The sequence below is a fragment of the Eptatretus burgeri genome, chromosome 12 (genome assembly GCF_056783735.1).
Source record: "Eptatretus burgeri isolate ZD-2024b chromosome 12, Ebu_testis_v1, whole genome shotgun sequence".
Classification (NCBI taxonomy): domain Eukaryota; kingdom Metazoa; phylum Chordata; class Myxini; order Myxiniformes; family Myxinidae; genus Eptatretus; species Eptatretus burgeri.
Genome location: NC_140972.1, coordinates 59,266,996 through 59,289,517, shown reverse-complemented (window position 1 = coordinate 59,289,517; position 22,522 = coordinate 59,266,996). Strand labels below are relative to the sequence as shown.

General features: G+C 45.1%; 2 protein-coding genes across 5 annotated transcripts in view; one reads left to right on the top strand and one right to left on the bottom strand.

Moving 5' to 3' along the window:
* Positions 1–8,449: 8,449 nt before the first annotated feature.
* Positions 8,450–22,522, bottom strand: part of LOC147015707 (zinc finger and BTB domain-containing protein 39-like) — a 46,172-nt gene continuing 32,099 nt past the window's right edge. For 3 of the 4 annotated variants that reach the window (XM_085848126.1, XM_085848128.1, XM_085848127.1), the window contains exons 2-3: positions 17,676–17,802; positions 8,450–14,289 (exon numbers count right to left, since the gene is read on the bottom strand). In XM_085848126.1, the coding sequence (XP_085704252.1) occupies positions 12,882–14,276 (1,395 nt within the window). In that variant the 5' untranslated portion in view covers positions 14,277–14,289; positions 17,676–17,802 and the 3' untranslated portion in view covers positions 8,450–12,881. Of the gene's footprint in view, positions 14,290–17,675; positions 17,803–18,817; positions 21,793–22,522 lie in introns of those variants that run through there. The other variant, XM_085848130.1, reaches the window with a different exon arrangement.
* On the top strand, positions 15,539–17,108 carry LOC147015708 (uncharacterized). Its single transcript, XM_085849118.1, has one exon. It carries the CDS (start codon positions 15,678–15,680, stop codon positions 17,106–17,108), a length of 1,431 nt encoding a protein of 476 aa, XP_085705244.1. The 5' UTR covers positions 15,539–15,677.

Below are 22,522 nucleotides of genomic sequence, written 5' to 3'. Positions count from 1 at the left end.
CATCATCACAATGACTGGAAGAGGAGCCTTGTTGTCCCTCTCTGGAAAGAGAAGGGTGATTGCCAGGACTGCAACAACTACCAAAAGGTGACGCTGCTCTCAGTGCCGGGCAAGGTCTTTGCTCGGATAATTCTTGATAGGGTTCACCACCATCTGCTTGAGCACCAGCGTTCAGAGCAGTCAGGCTTTACACCAAAGAAGTCAACAATTGACCATATCCTTGCTCGTTGGGTCCTCACTGAATGCAGACGAGAGTTTCGGCAGGGGCTGCTTGCAGCCTAACCCTAACAGCTCTGTAAAGCGTTTGATTCAGTGAATTGGGATGCCCTCTGGAGGATTCTTGGTCTTCATGGGGTGCTACCAAAACTGATCAATCAGATGTCTAAATTATACTCTGGTACTGAGAATGCTGTGAGATGTGGTGATACCATCTCCGACTTATTTCCATTTGTTGCTGGAGTTCATCAGGGGTGTGTACTGGCCCCCACACTTTTCAGCACAAGTATGGACTGGATTGTCGGGAGGATGTTGGAGAGATAAAGCTGTGGTGCATTGTTTGGGAATGTCAAGTTCTCTGACCTTGATTTCACAGACGATGCAGTCATCTTTGCAGAGACTCTAGATATCCTTTTGGGGGCTCTTGAGGTGCTGAATGTGGAGTCAGAGCTACTGGGATTATGGGTTTCCTGGGTCAAAAACTAAGATACAGGCTTTCAAAGACATCTTGGATACTGATATCTTGTCTGTACTTGTTCATGGTGAAGATATTGAGGTCATGGAGAGATTTACTAACCTTGGCAGTGATATTCATGTCTCTGCTGGCTATGAGTTAGAGGTGAATAAACATCTGGGTCAGGCCTGCGGAGTCATGGATTCACTGGATCATGGGGTGTGGTGCTGCCGGTACCTGTGCGGGAGGACGAGTCTGATTCTTCAGGTCCTTGGTGCTTCCAGTCTTGCTCTACGGATTTGAGACTTGGACTCTTACCAAGGATCTGAGACGGAGACTTAATTCCTAAGTACTCGGTCTCTTCACAGAATCCTTGGCTATCGCTGGTCAGACTTTGCAACGAGCAGTTGCTGAGAGAGACTCAAATGAGATTTGTTACCTGCATAGTCCGTAAGCGTCAGCTGCGACTGTACATACATGTGGCTCGTTTTCCTGATGCTGATCCTGCTCACCAGATTCCCTCAGCGAGGGAGTCTCGTGAGTGGAGGAGGCCAATGGGCCGACCACATGCCTCATGGTTGCAGTATGTTGATCAGCATCTCAAGGAGATGGGGATGGGCCTGGCATCTGCCTGGGGGATGCCCAGACGGAGGCCCCTGGAGTACCGGCAGAAAGTGGATGCAGCGACATGCTGCTCTGGCGCATGTACCCATACCTGACCTGACACACACAATTTCGATGAAACTTAACCACAACCTTTATCACTCGTGATGTACCAAGGTTTGTTCATGGCATTAAAAGAAAAAGAAAAATCCATAGGTATTCCTTTCTTCTCCATTATATATTTTGTGGGCCATCCACGCCTCCCAATGGTTCCCTGGTTTTCTTATCCATCCACTACCAGGTGACCAAGGGTATTGCCCATATGTATTTTTATTTTTTAATGGCTTCCGTGTTTATTTATTTACAATTGAGCTTCAGTGTGTCTGTCCAAGCAATAACATTTTTACCAATTGAGATTTTTGTCATCAAATCTTCAACGAACCTTTATTATGAGAATTTGGAGAACACAAATGAATATAATGCACAATTTTTTTTTAAACTTGTTTTTGTCAAGTTTAGTTTGAGTACAAAGCAGACACAGACAGGGTTTGCATTTTGAGATGCTTTCTAATTAGTTGTTGCTGCTCTCCTCGTGGCTGTCATTGTTTGTGTGCTCCTTCCGTGTACCTTTATATATTTTTCTATTGCATTGATAATTACTACTAAGAATTTTGCTCCTTCCGTGTCCTTCTGCAGGTTTGAAGCTGTCGTAGAATGATTACTGGTGGAACCTACACAAATTTTTGTTCAAAGTAAATCGATTACTAGTTTTCCAACAGTACCAATTAATTGTTCTACGACAGCAAGGCCACATTAAAACTCGAGGTCCTGCTTTTTCTTCTTCTACACCTGATGGACAGAAAGTTCTTTTAATATTAGTAACACCTGTTCCCTCCGGAAGCGAAAAAAAATGTGTCACTATCCACTCCCTCTGGCAGGGGTCAGTGGTGAGACCATTTGCACTATTCTCCATGGAGACACAAATCACTCTTCCTATTCCTCGGTGCGGGTGGGTGAGTTGGGAGGGATTATATTGTGACCATGACCTGACGATGCCTACCCCGAACACGAATGCAAAGTTTGGGGGAGATTGGCCCAGCCATTTTCGATTGTATAAGTATCAGCCGTACAGAGAATTGGCTTTTTATAAATTTTAATTGTATTTTGTATACCAAATCAAGGCTCATGTAAGAGCTAAGACACAGAAACATGTAACAAGGCAGGAGACATGAGGGGCGGGAAAGGGAAGCACAAAACAGTGGGGAACATAGACAGCAGGATATCTGTGAAAGGAAGAGCGATAGGGTGGGGTATATGGGGTAAAACAACATGGTACAAACGGGACTTTCAGGAAGGAAAACAGGGAATTTGAAGGAGGTGGGTTATGGGTGGATTAACGGGGGAAGTAAAGATCAAGATTTGGGATGGGGGAAGATATGAGATGGTGGTGAACAGCTGTTTTGAAGACCTGGAGGGAGGAGTGGTATTGAAGAGAGTATGGGAGTTTGTTCCAGAGGCGGGAAAAAAGAGGAATGAAAGAGTGAAGGTGAGCAGTGATTCTTGATTTTGACGGTTTCAGCAGAAGGGGTTTTTTTGGTGGATCTTGAATGCCCCGAGGAAATATGGGGGGGGGGGGGGAGATCACAGACAGAGAGGGGGGACAAGGCCGGAGAGGAGACGGTAGAAGACAGAAAGACCACCGACCTGCCTCCAGTGAGAGAGTGAAAGACCCAAAGACTCAGCTTCATCATGGGAGGGACCATTGGTCCTAAAAGCCTTGGTTTCCACAGCGCAAAGTCAAGCTCAGCGTGAGGTGGAGCACCATCCCACGTTTGGGGGGGGGGGGGCAGTACTCCATCAAACTACGGATGAAAGCTTTGTATGTGGTCAGGAGCTCAGGTATGCCAAGGAAGGACTTTGTACGACGGAGGATGACCCAGTCAGCAACTGGCTTTGGAGGCCTGCTTGGAGATGTGGCTTTCCCAGGAAAGATCATGGCAGATAGTGAGACCCAAAATCTTTAAAGAAGGTGCTTCTTCAAGGGGATTGTTTCGAAAGTATATGGGGGGGGGGTTCCAGACAGTCCCTTCAGAGGGACATGGCGAGGGTGTGAGATTTGTCAAGATTGAATAACAGATTACAAGTGTTTGACCAGCTCGTGATTTTATCCAGGTCTGCAGGGAGTGAAGAGGCTGCTGCCTGCCGATCTAACGGATGAGAGATGTACGGCAGAGGGTGTGTTATCAGCAAAGAGATAAAGAGGATTTTCCAGGGAATCTGAGAAATCAATGATGAAAACCAGAAAAAACCACAGGGCCAAGAACACTGCGTTGAAAAACTGCAGCCTGGACGAGAGGAGGAGATGAAAGAATTATATTAAGAGCCACGCATTGACTGACAGGAGAGGAAGTCCACAAGCCATAAGAAAGTTTGGTGAGCAGTGCAGGATGTCAGACCATATCGAGAGCTCACGATATGTCTCGGGAGATGGCTATGATCTCATGTTTGGCATTTAGGACCTCCATTCATTGTTTGACAGCAGAAGTAGCATGTCCAGGGTTGAGTGACCTGGTGCAAATCCAAATTGATGGTCGGAAATTGAGCCACTGGAGAAGAGGAAGGATTTGATGTCGGAAGTGATGATGGATTCCATGACCTTGCTGATGATTGAGAGCAGGCTGATTGGTCTGTATTCAGAGGGATCTGTTTTTGCACCTTTTTTACGCAGAGCAGTAATGTTTGCTGACTTCCAAGAAGATGGACAATGACCTTGAGAAAATGAGAGGATGAACAGAATAGAGAGAGGGTGAGCAAGAGAACTGAGATTGCCTTCAGTCGGATTTTCCTTCCACGAGGTGAAGGCAAGTTGTTTCAAGGCAACAGCCTCACCACAAGCTTCAGTGTACCATGGGCAGGAGGAAGGATAGGACAACTGAAGACAAGATGGGATAAATCTGTGCATGAGAGAGAACAAATTTCTTTGACAGATTTCCCAGCATGAATTGATGTCGGTGACAGTAGAAATGGGAGACCAGTCTAAAAGTTTGATGGCTGTTTGAAGACCCTGCCAGTCAGCCTGAGTGAAGTGCCAGACGTGTTTCTCCAATCACGGCCAGAGATGACCACTTTGACAAACATATGGCCAGATGAACCGATTGGATCAGAAGAAGAACAGCAGACATTTTCTGGAAAATTGGTCAAAATGAAATCCAGAAGAGATGGAGTACAGTTGGCTGAGATCCGGGTCGGGAAGTTAATAGATTGAGTCAGTCCCAATGAGTCACAGAAGTCCTTTGCTGAAGTGCAATGGCAGGTGAAACAGGTACCCACACCCAGCCAATTTGCATGGTGACAATTGAAGTCACCACATATGAGGAAGAGAGAGTTTGGGTGAGTAGACAGAAGTTGGTCCATGTTTTTGGTGAGCGAGATGTAAATGGAGTCATCACCGTTTGTTGGACGGTACAACACACATATAAATATGAGGTGGGAGCGGAGGGGAAGCTGTAGCCAAAGGTATTCCTGGGGGGTGTGGAGGAGTGAGCGCAGTGCATGGAGAGTGAGGAATATAGTTTTTCATAAAGAGAGTAATTCCACCACCAGGACAAGGCTCAGGTCTATCATTCTGGAGAAGGGAGTAACCAAGTAGAGAAACTAATAAGGAGTCAGAGACATCTTGAAGGAGGAAGGTTTCTGTTGAGCAGATTATGCCTGGTTTGTCAGTGGCAACCTGTATGGAGAGATCAGTCAAGTTAGAGTGAAGGCCCCAGATGTTTGAGGTCCACACTGCTAAGGAAGGAGGGGAGGAGGCTTTGTGTGTGGGTGAGGGGAGGGTAGTGTGAGGGAGGAGAGTTGGAGGCAGTGAGTGAGAGTTGTTGACAGTTGATGACAGATTGTAGAAGAGCTCAGGAAAGGGTTGGATGGGGAGGAGGAGAGAGGGCTAGGTGGTGAAGGGATGAGTAGCAATGGGGAGTAATAAGAGAGGGGGCAAAGGGAAGTGGGAGATTGGAGAATGTGGATCAATGAGCTGGAAGAGAGAGGTTGGGGGAAAGAGGCAGCTTTGTAGATGTGAAGGGGGACAGCTTTGAGAAGGGGAGTGAGACACGAGATTTGAAATGGAGGGGTAAGGGGGATTGATTTGAAGGAGAAGGGTGAGGGAGAAAGGTGTGGGGGAAGCTTTTAAGAAAGGTAAGGGTTGAAGAGAGTGGTCTGCTTTGAAGAGGGAGGAGGCAGTTGATTTGTGATGGAGGGGTGAGAGGGTAGCTTTGAGGGAGAGGGGAGACAATGAGAGCAGGCATGGCCATGGTGGAGGAGGGAGAAGGGAGCGGGGAAGGATGAGACTGGGTGGAGGTATTGTGGAGATGGGAGCAGGTGGAGGGGAGGAACAAAAATTGAGGGGGTGGGAAGAGGGGGAGGCAGTTTTGAGAAAGGGGTGGGAGATTTGAAGGGGAGGGGTGAGATTTGAAGGGGAGGGGATAATTGAGGGAGAAGGGTGAGGGGGTAGAATTGAGGGAGCAAGGTGTGGGGGAGCTTTTGAGAAGGGTGAGGAGGGAGCTTGGGGGGGGGTGTGAATGAAGTTTGCGTTGAAGAGGGAGGATGCAGCTGAATCAAGAGGGAGTGGTGAGAAGGAAGCTTTGAGAGGGATGGGGGACAATGAGAGCAGGCAAGGTCATGGAAGAGGAGGGAGAAGGGAGGGGTGGGGAGAGGGGGAGGATGAGACTGGGTAGTGGTATGGTAGAGGTGGGAGTGGGCAGTGGGAGGAACAAGATTTGATGGGGTGGGAAGAGGGGGAGATGTGATGAGAGGAAAGAGAGCATATTAGAGATATTGAGCAGTGTGCTGAATGAGAGTGAGAGACATTTGAAAATTAAACAGTTTTGGATATCAGAAGGGGAACTGTTAGTAAGGCAGAGGACAGTGGAGAGATGCTAGGATGGGGGTCAAGATGGGGGGGGGGGTAAGGAGAGGGTATAACAGGAAAGGAGTTAGGAGGAGGTAGATTTGGGGAGGTGGTATGAATTTGCACTGAAATTGGAAAAAAAAACAGAATGAGTAAGAACGGAAGCCGAGCAAGTATTGCAAAATGATTTTTTTTTAATTTGCAGGTTAGAGATTCGTTTAAACATTGGAAGATGGATGGAGTGCAGAAGAATAGGCAGAGTGGAGAAAGGAAGCGTTGTAACAGATGGAATTTTTAGACGTTGGAGGAAAGAAAGGTCAAATTGAACACAAGATTTTGAAAAAGAAGAACCAAGCGCAGAGGGGAAGTTGAAGCATTATTAGAGATCTTTTCCTCTTTTTTTGAAGATTAGGGAAGAGTCAAGGAAAAGTTTGAAGAAAAGGTTGTGAAAGGATGTGGTGAAAAACCTTCATGATCAGAGTGGGATTAGCAGGGTAGAAGAGGGAGAAGGAAGAAGAAGTCAGTATACAGGAAGTTACATGGGGTATATGGTGATAAGGGGAAAGGCTTTTTTTTGTTGTTGTATTTTTTATATTTTAAGACATGAAACATAGGGTATAGTTGGGAGGGATAGGAGGGTGGAGGGAAAAGTGGTGAAAAATAAAAACTGATGGTAAAAATGACCCCCGTGTGGGGGTGACGGTCATCTCTATAATACCACAAGTTCTCAATGTTCAGTTATGACCGAAGACTACTGCGCAGTTCTACTGTGCAGCTCAAACTGCACAGTTTGGTTAAAGATGACTCGGCATTTTGGCGCACACGCACGAAATTATGTTTTGAAAATAAATGCCGACGTTTACATTTCGGGTTTTGAAACTTTTGCACCTTCGGCGGAAAATGTATAAATATACAAGGTCAGCTGCTATGCAATGACACCATTCACTAACTTTTACCATGCCAGTAGAGAATATCTATCCTCCTGAAGGTCGGGCAGTTTTTGCAAACTTTGAAGTCACGTGACATGAAAACGAAATTCGAAAATCCGTCCCGCCAAATTTAGATATTGTCCCATACATTCATATGCCACAATCAAATTCAAGATCGCTTGAGAAATGTAGGAGATAGATTTTGAAAATCGTCATTTTCGCATTTTTTGCCAACTTTGAAGTCACGTGACACGAAAACGAAAGCGAATATTCCGGCCCGATCAAATTTAGATATTGTCCCATAGATTCATATGCCACAATCACATTCAAGATCGTTTGAGAAATGGCGGAGGAGAAAGAATTTGAAAATCGTCATTTTCGCAACTTCAAAGGCCTCGTGACCTTGACCTTCCGTGACCTTGAAAGTCATACCATCGTGTACGTCTCATCGACCTCGATCAGGATCACTAATGACCAGATCTCCCGCTTCAACTTCATTGTGAACGGATGGACGGAGCATGACAGCTTGGTCATGCTCGAAGAGATGACATAAAAAGGAGAACATTCAGATAAACACGATCGTGCACATCGATGGGGATACGGGTAGGCTTCAGGGAAACCCGATATTATAACAAGACCGACAAAAACTCACCAAATAGCACAAGTTTTGAAACAAAACCGAACTAAGAACACACAGTAAACACGGAGGTAAAAAAAAAGAAAGTAAAAACGCAACAAATGACCGGAAACTTATCTTTGACAAAGTCGGCAGAGACCCCTGAGAGAATCAACTGTCACCTCAAAAATCGGAACCGGAAGATTTAAATTTTATATCGTAAAGCTCCTGCTAACCCGGGTCACGATGAGGAGCCCAAGTTTTACGTGAGCCTCTCTTCCTTTAAAACAAGTCCACTTGGAAACGATAAGAACGCTCCAAGAAGTTGTTAAAATGTCATTTCTTTCCTCCACTGAGTTTTTAGCTGCACTGTGAATTTGTTACAATCATTGTTTGTACAGTACTTGCTGACATCACATTAAAGCCCTAATTCCTTGCCATGAAGGCATGCATGTCTCTCCCCAGATGCCTGTAGATTCCAAAGAGGTCCTCAAATCAATTTTGAACCCCCCTATTGGTGTGGTACAAGTTTTTCAGACAGTGCAATCTGACATTTTTAAACATTGCTTTGTGCTCAGTTAATTTGGTCATATGTCAAAACTCTTCTGTCATCTCACATTCATAGTAAGAAGTGATACCTCAAGAAGCTTGGAGGGTTAAGAAAGTGTCACCCAAATGCTTGTGTCAGACATCAGTACTTAAACAGTCATTGGAGGTGGTTGCACCGAAAGGAAAGGTCAGATATATTTATTTTTTTCCGCCTGGTGCTTCACAAGCAGGGTGTTGCATCAACAAGTGCATCATACTTCAAGGGAGTGTTAAGCAGGCTGCCCCCATCTGTTTGTGAGGCATTGAAGGTCCCATGGATACATTAAGAAAGGAATTGGTTGTAAATTGCTTTGGAAACATGACAAAGCGCAGCAGCAGCATGTGAAACACCAGTGTGACAGTTGATAGACGGGTCAACATTTGAACCCAGACTAGATTGCATAAAGGCCAGTGCGCACAACTGTCGGCTATCCTGCCAGCCTATACGGAGCAACACCCTGTCCATGCCGGGTCAATTCTCAGCTTCAGAAACGTTCTGGCAGAAGAACTATATATACAAACATACATGAATAATAATGTATAAGTAGATTTTTAGAAAAAGTCTTGGAAGCAAAAATATTTCATTCAAGAACAGAATTGTGTCATCTGCTGTCATATTGATCATACTCCAACCAAATGAAAACATGAAAGACAAAGAAACAACTCGAAAAGTTCAAAATCAACAAGTTCAGAATATTTTTTCATTTCTCTATTCACAATAAGAAATACATAAACATTTTATCTATAAATCCGTGAGTGAATGTGCAATGTAATAAATGAATGCACAACCATCGGGTGTAAGCAAAGAAAGTCTTCTGCGGGTGGAAATGGAAACACTCAAACATTATCATGAACCATGGTACATACAGTGTATTGAAAGTTGTGTGTAAATTGCCAAGGCAAACCAATGTGCAAAACAGAGCGGTTCAAAATCAAGATTGAAAAATAAATAAATCTCAAATTAGATGAAAATGAGGAAGTTTGAATTTTACATGAGCTTGTAAAATTGCTGAATACGTACATACATACAGGGAAAATATATTTTAATGTATTTTATCCTTCTGAGGTGATGACGCCACTACATGATAAACATTACATCTTTCAGGGGCTTGTGGTTTACGATACAAACTGTTTGCATTTGCGGTCCAGTAACTGTGGGTTGTTGTGAATACGAGCCTGGTCCGGCTATTGTAGACATCAGATCAAAAGCCAACTTCGAAAAATGTGCATTATAGGCTGGGGCGACTTAGGTGGGGTGGTATTAGGTAGGTTAACCAACTGCCATTTGGTTCAGGACATGAAAACTTGTGGAATGCCTCAGTGCACCCACCTGTGTGCACAAGAGTGTTCTGAACATGTGCACTAAAGCATGTTACAGTGTGTTGGTTGTACGATAAAAAAAACAAAACAAAAAAAAACATTTGAAAAACAAGTCGTACATCAATCGATATTCATTTTTAGGTCCACGGAACCTTTGTGGCAGACCCAACAAACAAGACTTTGGTCATACAGATGCTTCCTTTCCTGAAGAGTAATGGCCTATGAGGAGGGGTGTTCAAAAGGTTTTGAGGAACGAGAACACACAAAATAGTACAAGATATGTCAACTTTATTTATCTCCCTCCCCCCCCCCTCTCCAGCCCACATTGTGTCCCTCAACTTTGTTTTGTCATTTAAACCGTCTACACGAAGTTTTCTGATTGCTCCTTCGGCTACGTCTCGGTTGCTTTGGTCAGCTTGTCGATGTCAACGAATTGGTAGGCAAAAGGGTGCGACTTCAAATACCGAAACCCATAATCGTCACTGGTGGTTAGGTCCAAGCTGTATGAGGGGGAGGGGGGGTCATTCCAACTGCTTTAAGCCAGTCAGAAATTATGATGTACACAACGTGAGCCTTGGGCATATTCAATCAATCAAAGAATTTCCTCTATTTTCTTTTTTCACTTCAAAGTTACATCTCAAAATGGTTTAAAAGAAGAGGTATGAAAAGAAAAAAAAAAAAAAGAGAAAGCAACTGTAAAAGGATGATATTTTAGAAGAAATTTCAAAATCCCTTAATTGATTAGGCCGTGCCAGTTGTAAAAAGGGAGAGAGCTCCACAGTTGGAGCAAATCTTAAGGATGCTTGAGCACCAACGGTTTTCATCCCCGTAAGAGTACTTACTGGGAGATTGTCACGGTTAAATCCCAGCCTTCTTTGAGGGATGCAAGGTGCGATTAGGTCAGAAATGTAATCGGGAACCAATGTGGCTTCAATGAAACATGATCAGTAATATATGGAAATCTACAAATTGATTTACTGTGAGCCAGTCAAGCTTTTTGCCAATGGGAGTGACGTGACCAAATATGTGAGCATAAACGATGAACCTGGCAGTCATATTTTGAATGTGTCATAAGGGCTGGAGAATATAAGAAGAGGCATGCCTGCTAACAGTGAGTTACAGTAATTGAAGCGCAACGTTGTGAGGGGAGGAATTAAAGTTTCAGATTCCCTCAGATTTAAGCACTGGCAGATTTTGGGCAATGTTGTGCAGATATAAGAATAGATCAACAGATTTTAGCAATGTGTAGCATCTAAGAAAGAGGTGGGTCCAGAGTGACACCCAGATTTGAAACTGTGGAAGCAGAGATCAGGTGGTGATCTTCAAGTTTCACTATTTGGAGTCATAGCTCTGAGGACAGTGTTGAGAGGGCAAGGACCAGCATGTCAATCGACGCAGCACCAAGTTTGCAAAGTCAATGGACATTCATATTTGAATGTCAGAGAAATAGGAATTCATAGTTTGCAGAAGAGACATCATCAGATTAATTGGATAGGTAGGTTTATGTGCAGCAGTGGAAGCTGATATTTAAATTCCCTAAAATTGCACTGAAACAAGAACAGATCTCTTGAGGAACACCAACAGAGATGCCGTGTAATTTCTTAGATGGTAATAATCAATAATTGCTTTTTCCATTGAATAGATTATAATTTGGTTTCAGGATCCCGGTGATAAAACCAAGTTCTGCGACCATTTAGCAGGCAAGCAATAAAGTCAGCTAGATCTGCATTGAACAGCTCAAGAAGAGTGCAACATGAGGCCAGCTGTTGGTTTCCATTGCAAGTGCTGAGATTTTTGGATGACCATCTTGCTGAGACATTACACATGTCCAAGTGTTCAAGGATGATGATGAAAATGCTACCTTGAGAAATTCTAAGTTCAGGGAATATTTTATTGACAACTTGATCACCTTCCACGATTAATGCCTTGGCATGGGCAGCAATTATGTAGGAGACAAGTTGCATCTGCCTGTCAACCATTCTGACCTGGAGTCATATTCAAGGACCTCATGTCCACGCTTTGACAATGCGCTATCATTTTCTACAGGAGCCAAATGGGTGGCTAAAAGTGAGCCAGACGTTTGGCTACAGTAGAATATGATGGCTATACATATCCACAACTGCTTTAATGAATTTCTTTGGAGCTGACACTTTCTTTGCATAAAACGTTGATGACACCTCGACGCTCAATTTCAAATAGAAACAATCATAACTGTACGAAGTAGCAAACTCGAGAATGATACTGCAAATGTCAGATTAATTAAACTACTAATGGCATATTACAATCACACACATGTTTATAATGAGCAAAAGAATGCAGCCCAAGGGTGCCAACGAATACCCGTTCCTAGAACTTTGTGAACACCTCTCCAAAAACCTGTGTGGATCATGATGACTGGAATTAATAGATACCGAGATGCCAATTTTGCACAGGAAAGTGACCTGTGTCAAGTGCTGGATCCTGCTGTGAACAGCAAGTTAAAGATACTAACAATATGATGAGGTGGTAGGGAAGCAAAGGAAATGGGGGGGGGGGGGGCGGGGGTGCAGAGGGTCAGTGGGTTAAATGAAAAAAACTGATCAGGTCCTCGGCCTGGGAAATGGGTTGTCCTGTTTAGCGTTCTCATCTCAACTGATGGCTCACGATGTTCGAAACTCAGTTTCAAATCCCATATTATCTATATATTTGTCCATTGTCTCTCATGTCCAATTGCAATCAACATTAAAAGTACAATGACATCTGCTAATTTCTCTGCCCTGCAGGTAAGTTATGTACAAGCTCCACTATAAGTCTTAAAGATGATTGCTAAGAAATATACATAAAAATACATGATGATTAAAAAAACAAAAAACAAAACGAAGATCAGCCTTGCATAAGGGGATTCAGCATGACATGGCATGCTTTACTTTGCGTGTGAAAAGGGCAAAGTCAAAAACTGCTTTCGAAAGTGGCTTGCAGATGTAGCTGGAATTACTGACTGTGCCTCTGGACAATAAAAATGGCAATCTTAACGAGCACATTGACCAAAAGTATAGGAAGAAAATTTGTCCAAATACATTGAAAACATTTTTTAAAAAAGAAAAAAGTTAATGTCAGCAGTAAGATCAAAAGCATTATTGTATATTTCACTTCCTTGGCCATCAAAAGCAGGAAGGTGGGAAGTGGGAGGGTGAGCGAAGACTCAGAAGCAGGAAATGCACATGACAGGCAAGCATGACGATCAGCCACCATGACTCCAGCAGAGATTGGAAACAATCACATAGTCTTTCTTTGATTCCAAGATGTCAGACATGTTTCTACTTTGAGCTGGGCTTGACCTGGTAAGCCCACGACTGCGGATCCCAGCCCCATTGGTGCAAGCCCCAAACCATGTGACAAAGATGCTCTGCAACCACCACGCTGGTGCTCCTGAAGACGACATTTCACAGGGAAACGTTTTCCACAACCATCACAAGAGAAGAGGAAAACACCAACGTGGAGAAGTGCATGCTTCACCAGGTTGCTGAGCAATGTCGAATGCAGGTGGCAAACCTGGCACACAAGTGCCTGTATATCCACATGGCTGCGTGCGTGCTCCCGAAGAGCGGTCATAGTTTGTAAGATTGCCTCGCCGCATACACGGCAAGAGACAGTGTCTGCCGAAGAGCCTGATTCACCCTTACCATCCTGCCGTGAATGTACCTCATGAACCCGCCAAGGTCGAGAGATAGGTCGATCAAGCAAATGGCTCTGTGAAAGCACCAGGCTCTGCGGCAACAGGGTGGTGGAGGGATTTAAGCAGCTGCGGCGAGGAGAGGGTGGTGCACCAGATACGGTAGACCCAATTTCTGGTTTGCAATGAGCATATGTCCTCCACGTTACGTCTTTGTGACAAACATAACGACCCTCTGAACCAATCAGCACAGATTCAGGTGTGCTGGAGAATGATGGCATCATGTAACTCTCCGACGGAGTTTCTTGATTTTTATCACTTTCTTCACATGATTCTGTCTTGATATGAACTGGTTCGGTGTTACACAAATCAGCTGGGGGCAACACAGTGTTGCTTTCTTCATTGTTTACAATTTGTTCAGGCACTAAGGGTGGGTCATTGCAGCTCGTTTCTAATGGAGAATGATTCCCATTTCCCTCGGCACCTTCTTCATAGCCACTGCAGTCAGGAAAAACGGGCTCACGGGCTGGGCTGTTACCATCTTTCCGTGACGAATCATCGTCACATGTGTCCATGGCTCCCTCAGGTGCACCCCATAAATCAGAGTCATCCTCTGCAGGACCACAGGCCTCCTGCAAACAGTGGAGTCCAAGAGCAATGGCAGCAGCCCTCAACCGGGACAGGTCAGCGCGTGGCACGCTCAGCTGCCCACGGTAAATAAAATCGAGCACCTGCTCAAAGGTCTCCACCGAGATGAAGTCAAGAACAAAGGGACCCAGGGTGCTGCAGGGCTCTGCGAGGAAGAGCGAGCGAAAGTAGTGGCAGGTGCTGCTCAGCACGGCTTTGTGTGCCAAATAACGACGGCTCTGCACCTCGACGACCACGTCACAGAAGGAACCCGTGATGCGCAGCTCGTATAACTCCTGTAGCAGGTCTGAGAGTTGCTTTGTACTAGCCAAGCTCACCTGCTCGGCCCCTTCCACCGCCGGTTCCTCCATCACTGACCAGCACCTGCATGATGACAAGCGTCACCAAATGATTTGAGAAGCCCCAATACTACTTCCTGACATGTAAGGAGGCGTCGTGATGGGGCGCTTACCGCAACATAAATATGCAAACTGGAATACAAATAAAACCACATTCTTCGCTGCAGAAAAAAAAACACAAAACATTGGCTATTCCTCAATCTAAGCACTAACTATCCACTGTGGTATTCCTTCAGTTGAAAAAAACCCCCCTAAAATCTCACCGAGAATAGGGTGGTCCTTCATTAGGGGATAAATTTTCGAATTCATTTATTTTAAGCTCCAACCCCAGGAATTCATTGGAATAGTCGAGAAAACTCTTCTGGTGTTTTTATTTCAAATTTCAACAACATTTACCTCTCCCTCATCGACCTTGAAGTTTAGCTTCAGTTTCTCGGGGCGGCTGACATTAGAACGACGACGTATCGACCTGTGCTGAACTTTAAAACGCTCCTGTAATGTCGAATCGTCTCTTTTGATGTGATACGTCGATCTGTGTGTTTGTGTAATGTGTATTACTCGTTCTTCTCGCCGCCCCCCTAACAAATTTTTTTTTCTGGTTGAGTCATCAATCTATCAAGCATGGCAGCAGCGAACCGTCGCTATTTGATTGCTCCGTTGGAAATCATTGCCGGGTCTCAACTTCCCTCGGAAGAAGAAGTGCTGGGACTGTTGATATACCAAATCGAGGTCGACAGGAAGTCTGTGCGGGAGGCGGCCAACGATGTGATGAAAATTGTCATTGAACTCTGGTTGAAAGCCAGGATCCCACTACAGTGACAGGACACCATCCTGGCAAAGATTGAAAAACTCCATAAGGAGTTTGGAAACGTCAAGCGGAACAAAGGGCTCTCAAGCGGTGCATGAGGAAGCTTTCAAGAAGCGGACAAAGAATCTCTTCGATGTCGCCGCTGCCAATGCCCGTCCTCACGAATGAGGAGGATAAGGCATTTCTGCTAGCTCAGCGCGAACCTGGTCACCATGGAAAGCTGGGATCTGTCGACACACGGTTAGCTGCCGTGGAGGCCCGCGCCGCTCAACGCCGTGAGGAGCAGGAGCGACAGAGGCAGCGCGCGGAGGATGAAGCCAGCACGTCCATGATCCAAGTGGAATTGGAATCGTCGTCCACCTCTGCAGATGAGACCAGTCAGGAGGAGAGCGGAGACGGAGAAGCGAGACCTCCAAAGCGCCCCAGGAGGGCTATGACAAACGTGATCACGCCAAGTGTGGCAGCGGCTCTGGACAAGACCAAGATTACCAACCGGGGAGCAGTCTATGTCCTGTCGGCGGCAGCCCACTCGTCCGGCCATGATGTCTCCGAGATGAACATCAACCGCAGCTCAATCCGGCGGCATCGGCGGAAACACTGGACGGATGCTCGTGTGGCACTCAAGGAGGAGCAACGGGGGGGGGGGGTGCACGCTCATTGCTCATTGGGATAGGAAATTGATGCAAGACCTTCCGACCAAGGAGACCGTCGATCGACTTCCCATTCTGGTCTCAGGCAATGGAACGGTGCAGCTCCTCAACATCCCCAAGCTGCCGAACGGAACGGGCTCTAAGATGGCCAAAGCAGTTGTCGGGGCACTCAAAGACTGGGTCTTTACTGAGCGCATCGGTGGGATGTCGTTTGACACGACATCCTCCAACACTGGCTTGAAGAACGGGGCTTGTGTCCTGATCGGACAGCAGCTCGAGAAAGATCTCCTGTACTTCGCGTGCCACCATCATGTCCTTGAGCTGCTCCTCGCTGCGGCTTTCACGACGGTCATCGGCCCTACGTCAGGTCCAACAGTGATCATGTTCAAGCGCTTCCAAGGTCACTGGAAGTTCATTGACCGGAATCAGTTCGAGTCCGGTGATTCCCACCCCCATGTGCGTCCTCTGCTGGACCATGTGGACAAGGACTGGTTCCAGAGCACCCTCATCAACCACAAGGGCCTTCGGGACGACTACCGGGAGCTGCTGGAATTGATTGTGATCTTCCTCGTCCAGGTCCCCCCACGAGGAGCAAGGTTCCTAGTCCCTGGACCCATGCACCACGCAAGGTGGATGTCCAAAGCCATCTACGCACTGAACGTGTGGATGTTCCGGAGCCAATTCAAGCTCACAGCGAGGGAGGAGAAGGGCCTGCGGGAAATCGCCGTCTTCGTCAGTCGCCTGTACGCGAAAGCCTGGACACTAGCTCCGGAGGCCGCAGCTGCCCCTCGACACGACCTGCAACTGCTGAAGGATTTGACGACCTACATCGACGTCAACCGGGACGTGGGCAAGGCAGCTCTGACCAAGCTGCAAGGGCACCTGTGGTACCTCTCGGAGGAGCTTGTCGCTCTGGCGCTCTTTAACCCCCTGGTCACGGTGGAGGAGAAGAGGAAAATACTCACCTCACTTCACACCACGGTGGGAGATGAATCTCCAGCGAAGCGCTCAAAGCTGCCCAGCCAAGACATCTCAGGACTCCAACTGCAAGACATGGCATCAAGCAACACGCGACGGTTCTTCCAGAAGCTGCGCCTGGAAGATGGCTTCCTCGACGCCGATCCTGCGACCTGGCTGCAGCGGGAAGACTTCCGGACAGCGGCGGCCTTCGTGCAGGGGATAGCGGTCATCAACGACAACGCGGAGCGAAGAGTTGCCCTCATCCAGGAATACAGCCGAATGCTAACTCAGGATGATGAGAAACTTCAATTTATCCTCCAAGTTGTCTCTCGTCATCACGCGGAGTTCCTGGACTCCACAAAGAAGACCGTGGCTGCTGGTGTGGCGGCCCAGCAGGAGCAGGGGCACCAAGTCGGACGGGCCTAGGAGCCTTGTGGGACATTTTGATTAAGATTTTTGTTTTAGTTTAACACATTTAACTGTGTAATGAGGTAACCATTTATAAAATAATGTATGTTGTGTGTTATAAGCTAACATTTTGGGAATAAATGGCACAAAATTTTTTTTTCAAGGATTGTTGTTTTTATTCCTCAGGGTGAAACTTCAAGATCGAAATGTTGTCCGATTGGAAAAAAAGTTCACGAGGAGAGTTTTCTCGACTATTCCAATGAATCCCGGGGGTTGGAGTTTAGAAAATCCGAAGTTGAGGAATAAGGACCACCCAAACCGAGAAAGGAAATAAAATAAACTGAAAAATCTCAAAATTTCAGAGGTTAATAAAAATGTATATTTTTGTCGATATAGCGATGGGCATGTTAACAACTTTATCATAATGGGTACAAGTTCATGAAAATTTTTAGTTTTTGCTTCCACACACACAAAAAAGTTATAGAAAGAAAAATTCCATTTGATTTCTCCCTATTGGATCGATTCAGATTAAACTGAGGAACAAATGTATATTGTGTGATGCCTGAACAGAACAAAATGCCTCACTTGTCACCGATCTGTTCAACTTCTCAACCTGAAAGCACCAGAACAAGAACACCAAGTGGTCCACAAACACAAATGAGAGAAGAGGGGAGAGTGTTACTCCCCCAAAAAAATCCAATCAGAAGTCTTCCTGCAACACAAGCAGCAAAATAAGTGCAAGAACATAAACAGCAAAAGTGACCAGCAAACTTGTCATGCATCCGTTTGTCGTCATCTCTCTGTTTTCCCTTTGTCCCATTTTGTCTGTCGATCTGCTACCCCCTGCCATTCTGCTCTTCCACGAACCTCGATACCTGTACAAAAAAATGAAAATACAAACACAACTGGGATTACAACAGGTTGGTCTATAAGGAGTATAAAAATATAAATCCTTAAAACAGTCAGAATGGTACACAGCAGGAAACCTAACAGGAATGATTCCTCCAATGGAAATGGAGGCAGAAATTAAGTTCCTCACAATCACAGTTGCTTTAGACATTACCACACAAACCAGAAAACATCTGAATAAGAAGAGGTTTAAAAAAGAAAAAAATTAGAAGGGCACTCGGTAGAGCGCATACCTCCACCCTGCAATGCCTGATCCATGAGAACATATCGAGCCCAATAAATTTTTGAAATATTTTGCCATATATCGTTTTTGGCCATCTCACAATGGTCAAGAATCACTTTGAAAATTAAATAATTCTCATATCCAGATCCAGATTCAGATCTTCACCAAAATTGATCAATCCGTCCTTGTCACACACCCGACCTATCGACCAAGTTTCATCCGAATCCGTACACAACTTTTTGAGATATAGTGATATACAGTATATCAGTTTAGCCCTATCTCTCAATGGTGATGAATCACTTAAAAAAATTATCGGATCCGGCTCCAGATTTTCACCAAAATTGAATCAATTCTTCTTCGTCACACATCCTTAGCTCTCATACGAGCCTCAACAATGTATACAAAAACAACAACAAAATCCGTGTCCACCAAGATTTGTCCGAATCCGTCCACAACTTTTTGAGATATCGCACAAATGATCGTTTTTGGCCTGATCTCTCAATGGTGAAGAATCGCTTAAAAAAGAATTCTAGTATCCAGATGTGGATCTTCACCAAAAACTAATCGGTTCGTCCTTGTCACACACCCAACCTACCCACAAAATTTCATCAGGCTCCATCCACAACCTTTTGAGATATCCTGCACAGACAGACAGACAGACAGACAGGGGTGAAACATAACTTCTCTCACCTTCGGAGGTGGAAGTAAAAAAAATGATCCAATGGAATGGTCGGATCAAATTTCTGTACTTCGGATCAGATCAAAAAACGAAAACATCAATTACAAATTACATTTACTCGATCATATTGATGCAATTACAAAAGACGTTTGCTTAATTTATTTTTTTTACAAATCACCATAGTGTTCTCCATAAAAGCAGGCGGTTTGCGCAAGCCTACTGAACAGTGCACCGCTGGCATTTTTCACCGAGTTCAAAAAAGGAAAGAAAAACAAAGTTATTTTACCTTTTGGTTGGAAAAATAATTTCATCAATGATGAACTCGGTCAGTGTTTGTGTTCCTTTGTTTCCATTGAAACTTTTATCCATATTCCTTGTTTTTTTGTGATTAAAAATAGGCTGATCATTTGCATCCTCAGTTTAGAAACGGGGATTTCCTGCTTTGGTTAAAGGCTTGAGTAGCAGGTCCAGCAGGTCAGCCTGGGCAGAGCTGCTGATTGATGATCAGCATGTTCCAAACTGAACAATATGCTACTAGCTCTGCATGGCAAACAGCAATTCAGAAGTGAGGTCCTACGAGGAAGTTTGAATGTGGGATCAATGGAGGGGAGAAGTCGAGGTGGTGGACATGATGCAAAAGAGGTTAGAAGTGTTGTGTGTTCAGGAGACTAAATGGAAAGGGGACAGAGTGAGGAAGTAGAAACTGTTGCACACAGGAGGGGATGAAAGGAGTAATGTCATTGAAATCATAACATCAGAAGACATCACCAAGAATGTGGTCAGTGTCATGATGGGAGGGACAGATAACTTATGGCATGGTTGGTGATACGGAAACAAATGGTGTGTATTATGTCAATATATGGGCCACATACGGAAAGGACTGAGGCAGAGAAGCAGGAGTTCAGGGACACATTGAAGAGGATAATGGGAATGGTTGAGCTGGAGGTGATGCTGTGCATTGTGGGAGACTAACGTGTCGGTGGGAGTGGTGGAGCCGGGTGAAGAGGAACATATTGGTAAATTTGGATGGGGAATGAATAATAGAGGGTCAAGAGCTGGTGTAGCTAGTGGTGAGAAATGGTTTAGCCATGGCTGGTTCGTTCTTCCAGAAGCAGGACAGCCACAAGATTACTTACAGAAGTGGACAGCACAAAATGGAACTGGATTGTTGGTAGTTAGGAAGCAACAGTTGTGGAGGATCAAGGACTGCATGGTGGTGGTGAGAGAGCATGTCACCACACAGTACAAACCTATGGTGTTTGTTGTATGGTTGCAAAAAAGGAAGGAAGTTAAGAGCAGGGGTTGGAAGATGATAACGTGGGGTAAATGCAGGGACGTCGCTGTAGAGTACAAGCAGAGGGTGAGGGCAAAGTTTGAGTAACTTACCGAAGAAGCTGAAGGTTTGGATGAGTGGAAGAAGTACAGAGAGGCATTTAGGGGAATTGCAGAAGCTTTGTGTTGGAAGAAATTCAAGAAAGGGCACATCATCTCGGAATAGAAACCAGGTATGTGGACGGAGGAAGCAGCAAAGGTAGTGAGAAGAAGGTTTGGAAGAGGATGGAGAAGATAAAGGATAGAGTGGGACAACCAGAAGCAGGGGTAAGGGACCTGTATGGGAAAAAGAAGAAAGCAGCAAGGAGAGCTGGTTCGGGGTTGCTCCACATGCAAGTTAAATCTACAGCCTGCTCCTTTCACCTCAATCAAAGCTAAGTTTTCCAAACCAGATCAATCTTGTTTTTCTGTTATATTTTCATCCCTGTGTTGTTGTTTGTGTCTTCATCGAAATGTAACGTGTTAAATCGTACCTTGTTGTATATATTGTCAAATTTGTTTTTGGGTGGCCGAGGCCTCTAGCCTGGAGAAAAAAAAAAATCTCCATTTTGAGGTTGTTTGTCGTTTCTTTTCATTTCTCCCCAAAATTTTGTCTTTTCTGCCTCTTCAAAGTTATTCTACTCCCCTTCCTCACTTCAAAAAAAAACAAAAAACGCCAAAACAGGATCTCTTCGAGTGTGTGGCGTCTACCTTAACCATGGTCCTGTTTTTCGGCTTCCTTGAGGGGTGGGGGGAGATTTGGTGGGTTGCGGAGCGAGTAAAATGATTTTTTTTCAAAAGCAACAGAGACATTACGCAGGGAACAATTTATAGGATTAATTAATTTTCATTAACAATCTCTCTGACCCTTTTGAAAATCCTCTATCTCTTTGCTGATGACTTTACCCTCTTCCCACCCCCAATCCTTGAGAAAAGTGATTCACTCTCTTCAGGCCTTGATAAAAATCACAAACTGGTCAAACACATGGAATATGTCTTGTAAACCTGAAAAAAACCCCCCAAAAAACCATCTGTCTGTCTCATTTCAAAGTTGGCCTCCAAAGTCAGTCACCAAATGGGCATCCTCCATCATGCAAAGTCCTTTCTTGGCACACCTGAACTCTCATCCACCTACAAGGCTTTCATCTGCAGCTTGATAGAGTACTGCTATCCCCTCTGGGCTGGCGCCCATGCCTCCACACCTTGCTCAGCTTGACGCTGTGGAAGCCAAGGCCTTCAAGATCATTGGAATCTCCCGCGATGAAGCCGAGTCTCTTGTTCTATTACTTTGCCATCTCAAACAGGTCAGTGGTCTCTGTCTTCTTCAGCCTCCTTTCTGGTTTTGCACCCTCTGCCCTCTCCGTACTTTGTCCCCTTCCAGGTATCTGCAGGGCGTATGTGGTCCACCAGGTATCTTCTGGTGAAACTGCCAAAATCCAATCGTTGCTCACCAACCCTCATTTGTTCCTCTTTTTTTCCACCAGCATCATTTAATCATCCACTGGTACCATTTATTAACTGAAAAGACAACAGACCAAATTGAAGTATGCAGAGGGAGGGACCTTCGTGGATTCTCATTCATTCTCTCTCTCTCTCTCTCTCTCTCTCTCTCTCTCTCTCTCTCTCTCTCTCTCTCTCTCTCTCTCTCTCTCTCTCTCTCTCTCTCTCTCTCTCTCTCTCTCTCTCTCTCTCTCTCTCTCTCTCTCTCTCTCTCTCTCTCTCTCTCTCTCTCTCTCTCTCTCTCTCTCTCTCTCTCTCTCTCTCTCTCTCTCTCTCTCTCTCTCTCTCTCTCTCTCTCTCTCTCTCTCTCTCTCTCTCTCTCTCTCTCTCTCTCTCTCTCTCTCTCTCTCTCTCTCTCTCTCTCTCTGAGGACATACAAATGGGACACAGAGTAGAAGTGGTGGGTGGGTGGGGGAGGGGGGAGGGGGAGGGGGAGGGGAGGGGAGGGGGAGGGGGAGGGGGAAACTAGTAGAAAATTGGTATGGCACACACTAAACCGTGTCACAGTTTTGATTATTTCCTTTTTGTATATTTTATTATCCAATAGAGAAACATACAAAGTAACACTCCCTCTCATACTCCAAACAGCAACCATCTGCCCACCCCTCACCCCCCAACCCCCCAAACCCCCCCCCAACAAAAAAAAATTCTTTCACTCCTTCATTCAGTCACTTCACTGTTTCTAATGCTTTGTGGACACACACACCAACTTCATTACCGATTAAGGTACAGGTACTTTTCAAAGTGTAGAGTAGTCAAAATCCTGGGAACATTGTCATATAAAACATCATCATAATAGGTAGGAACTTT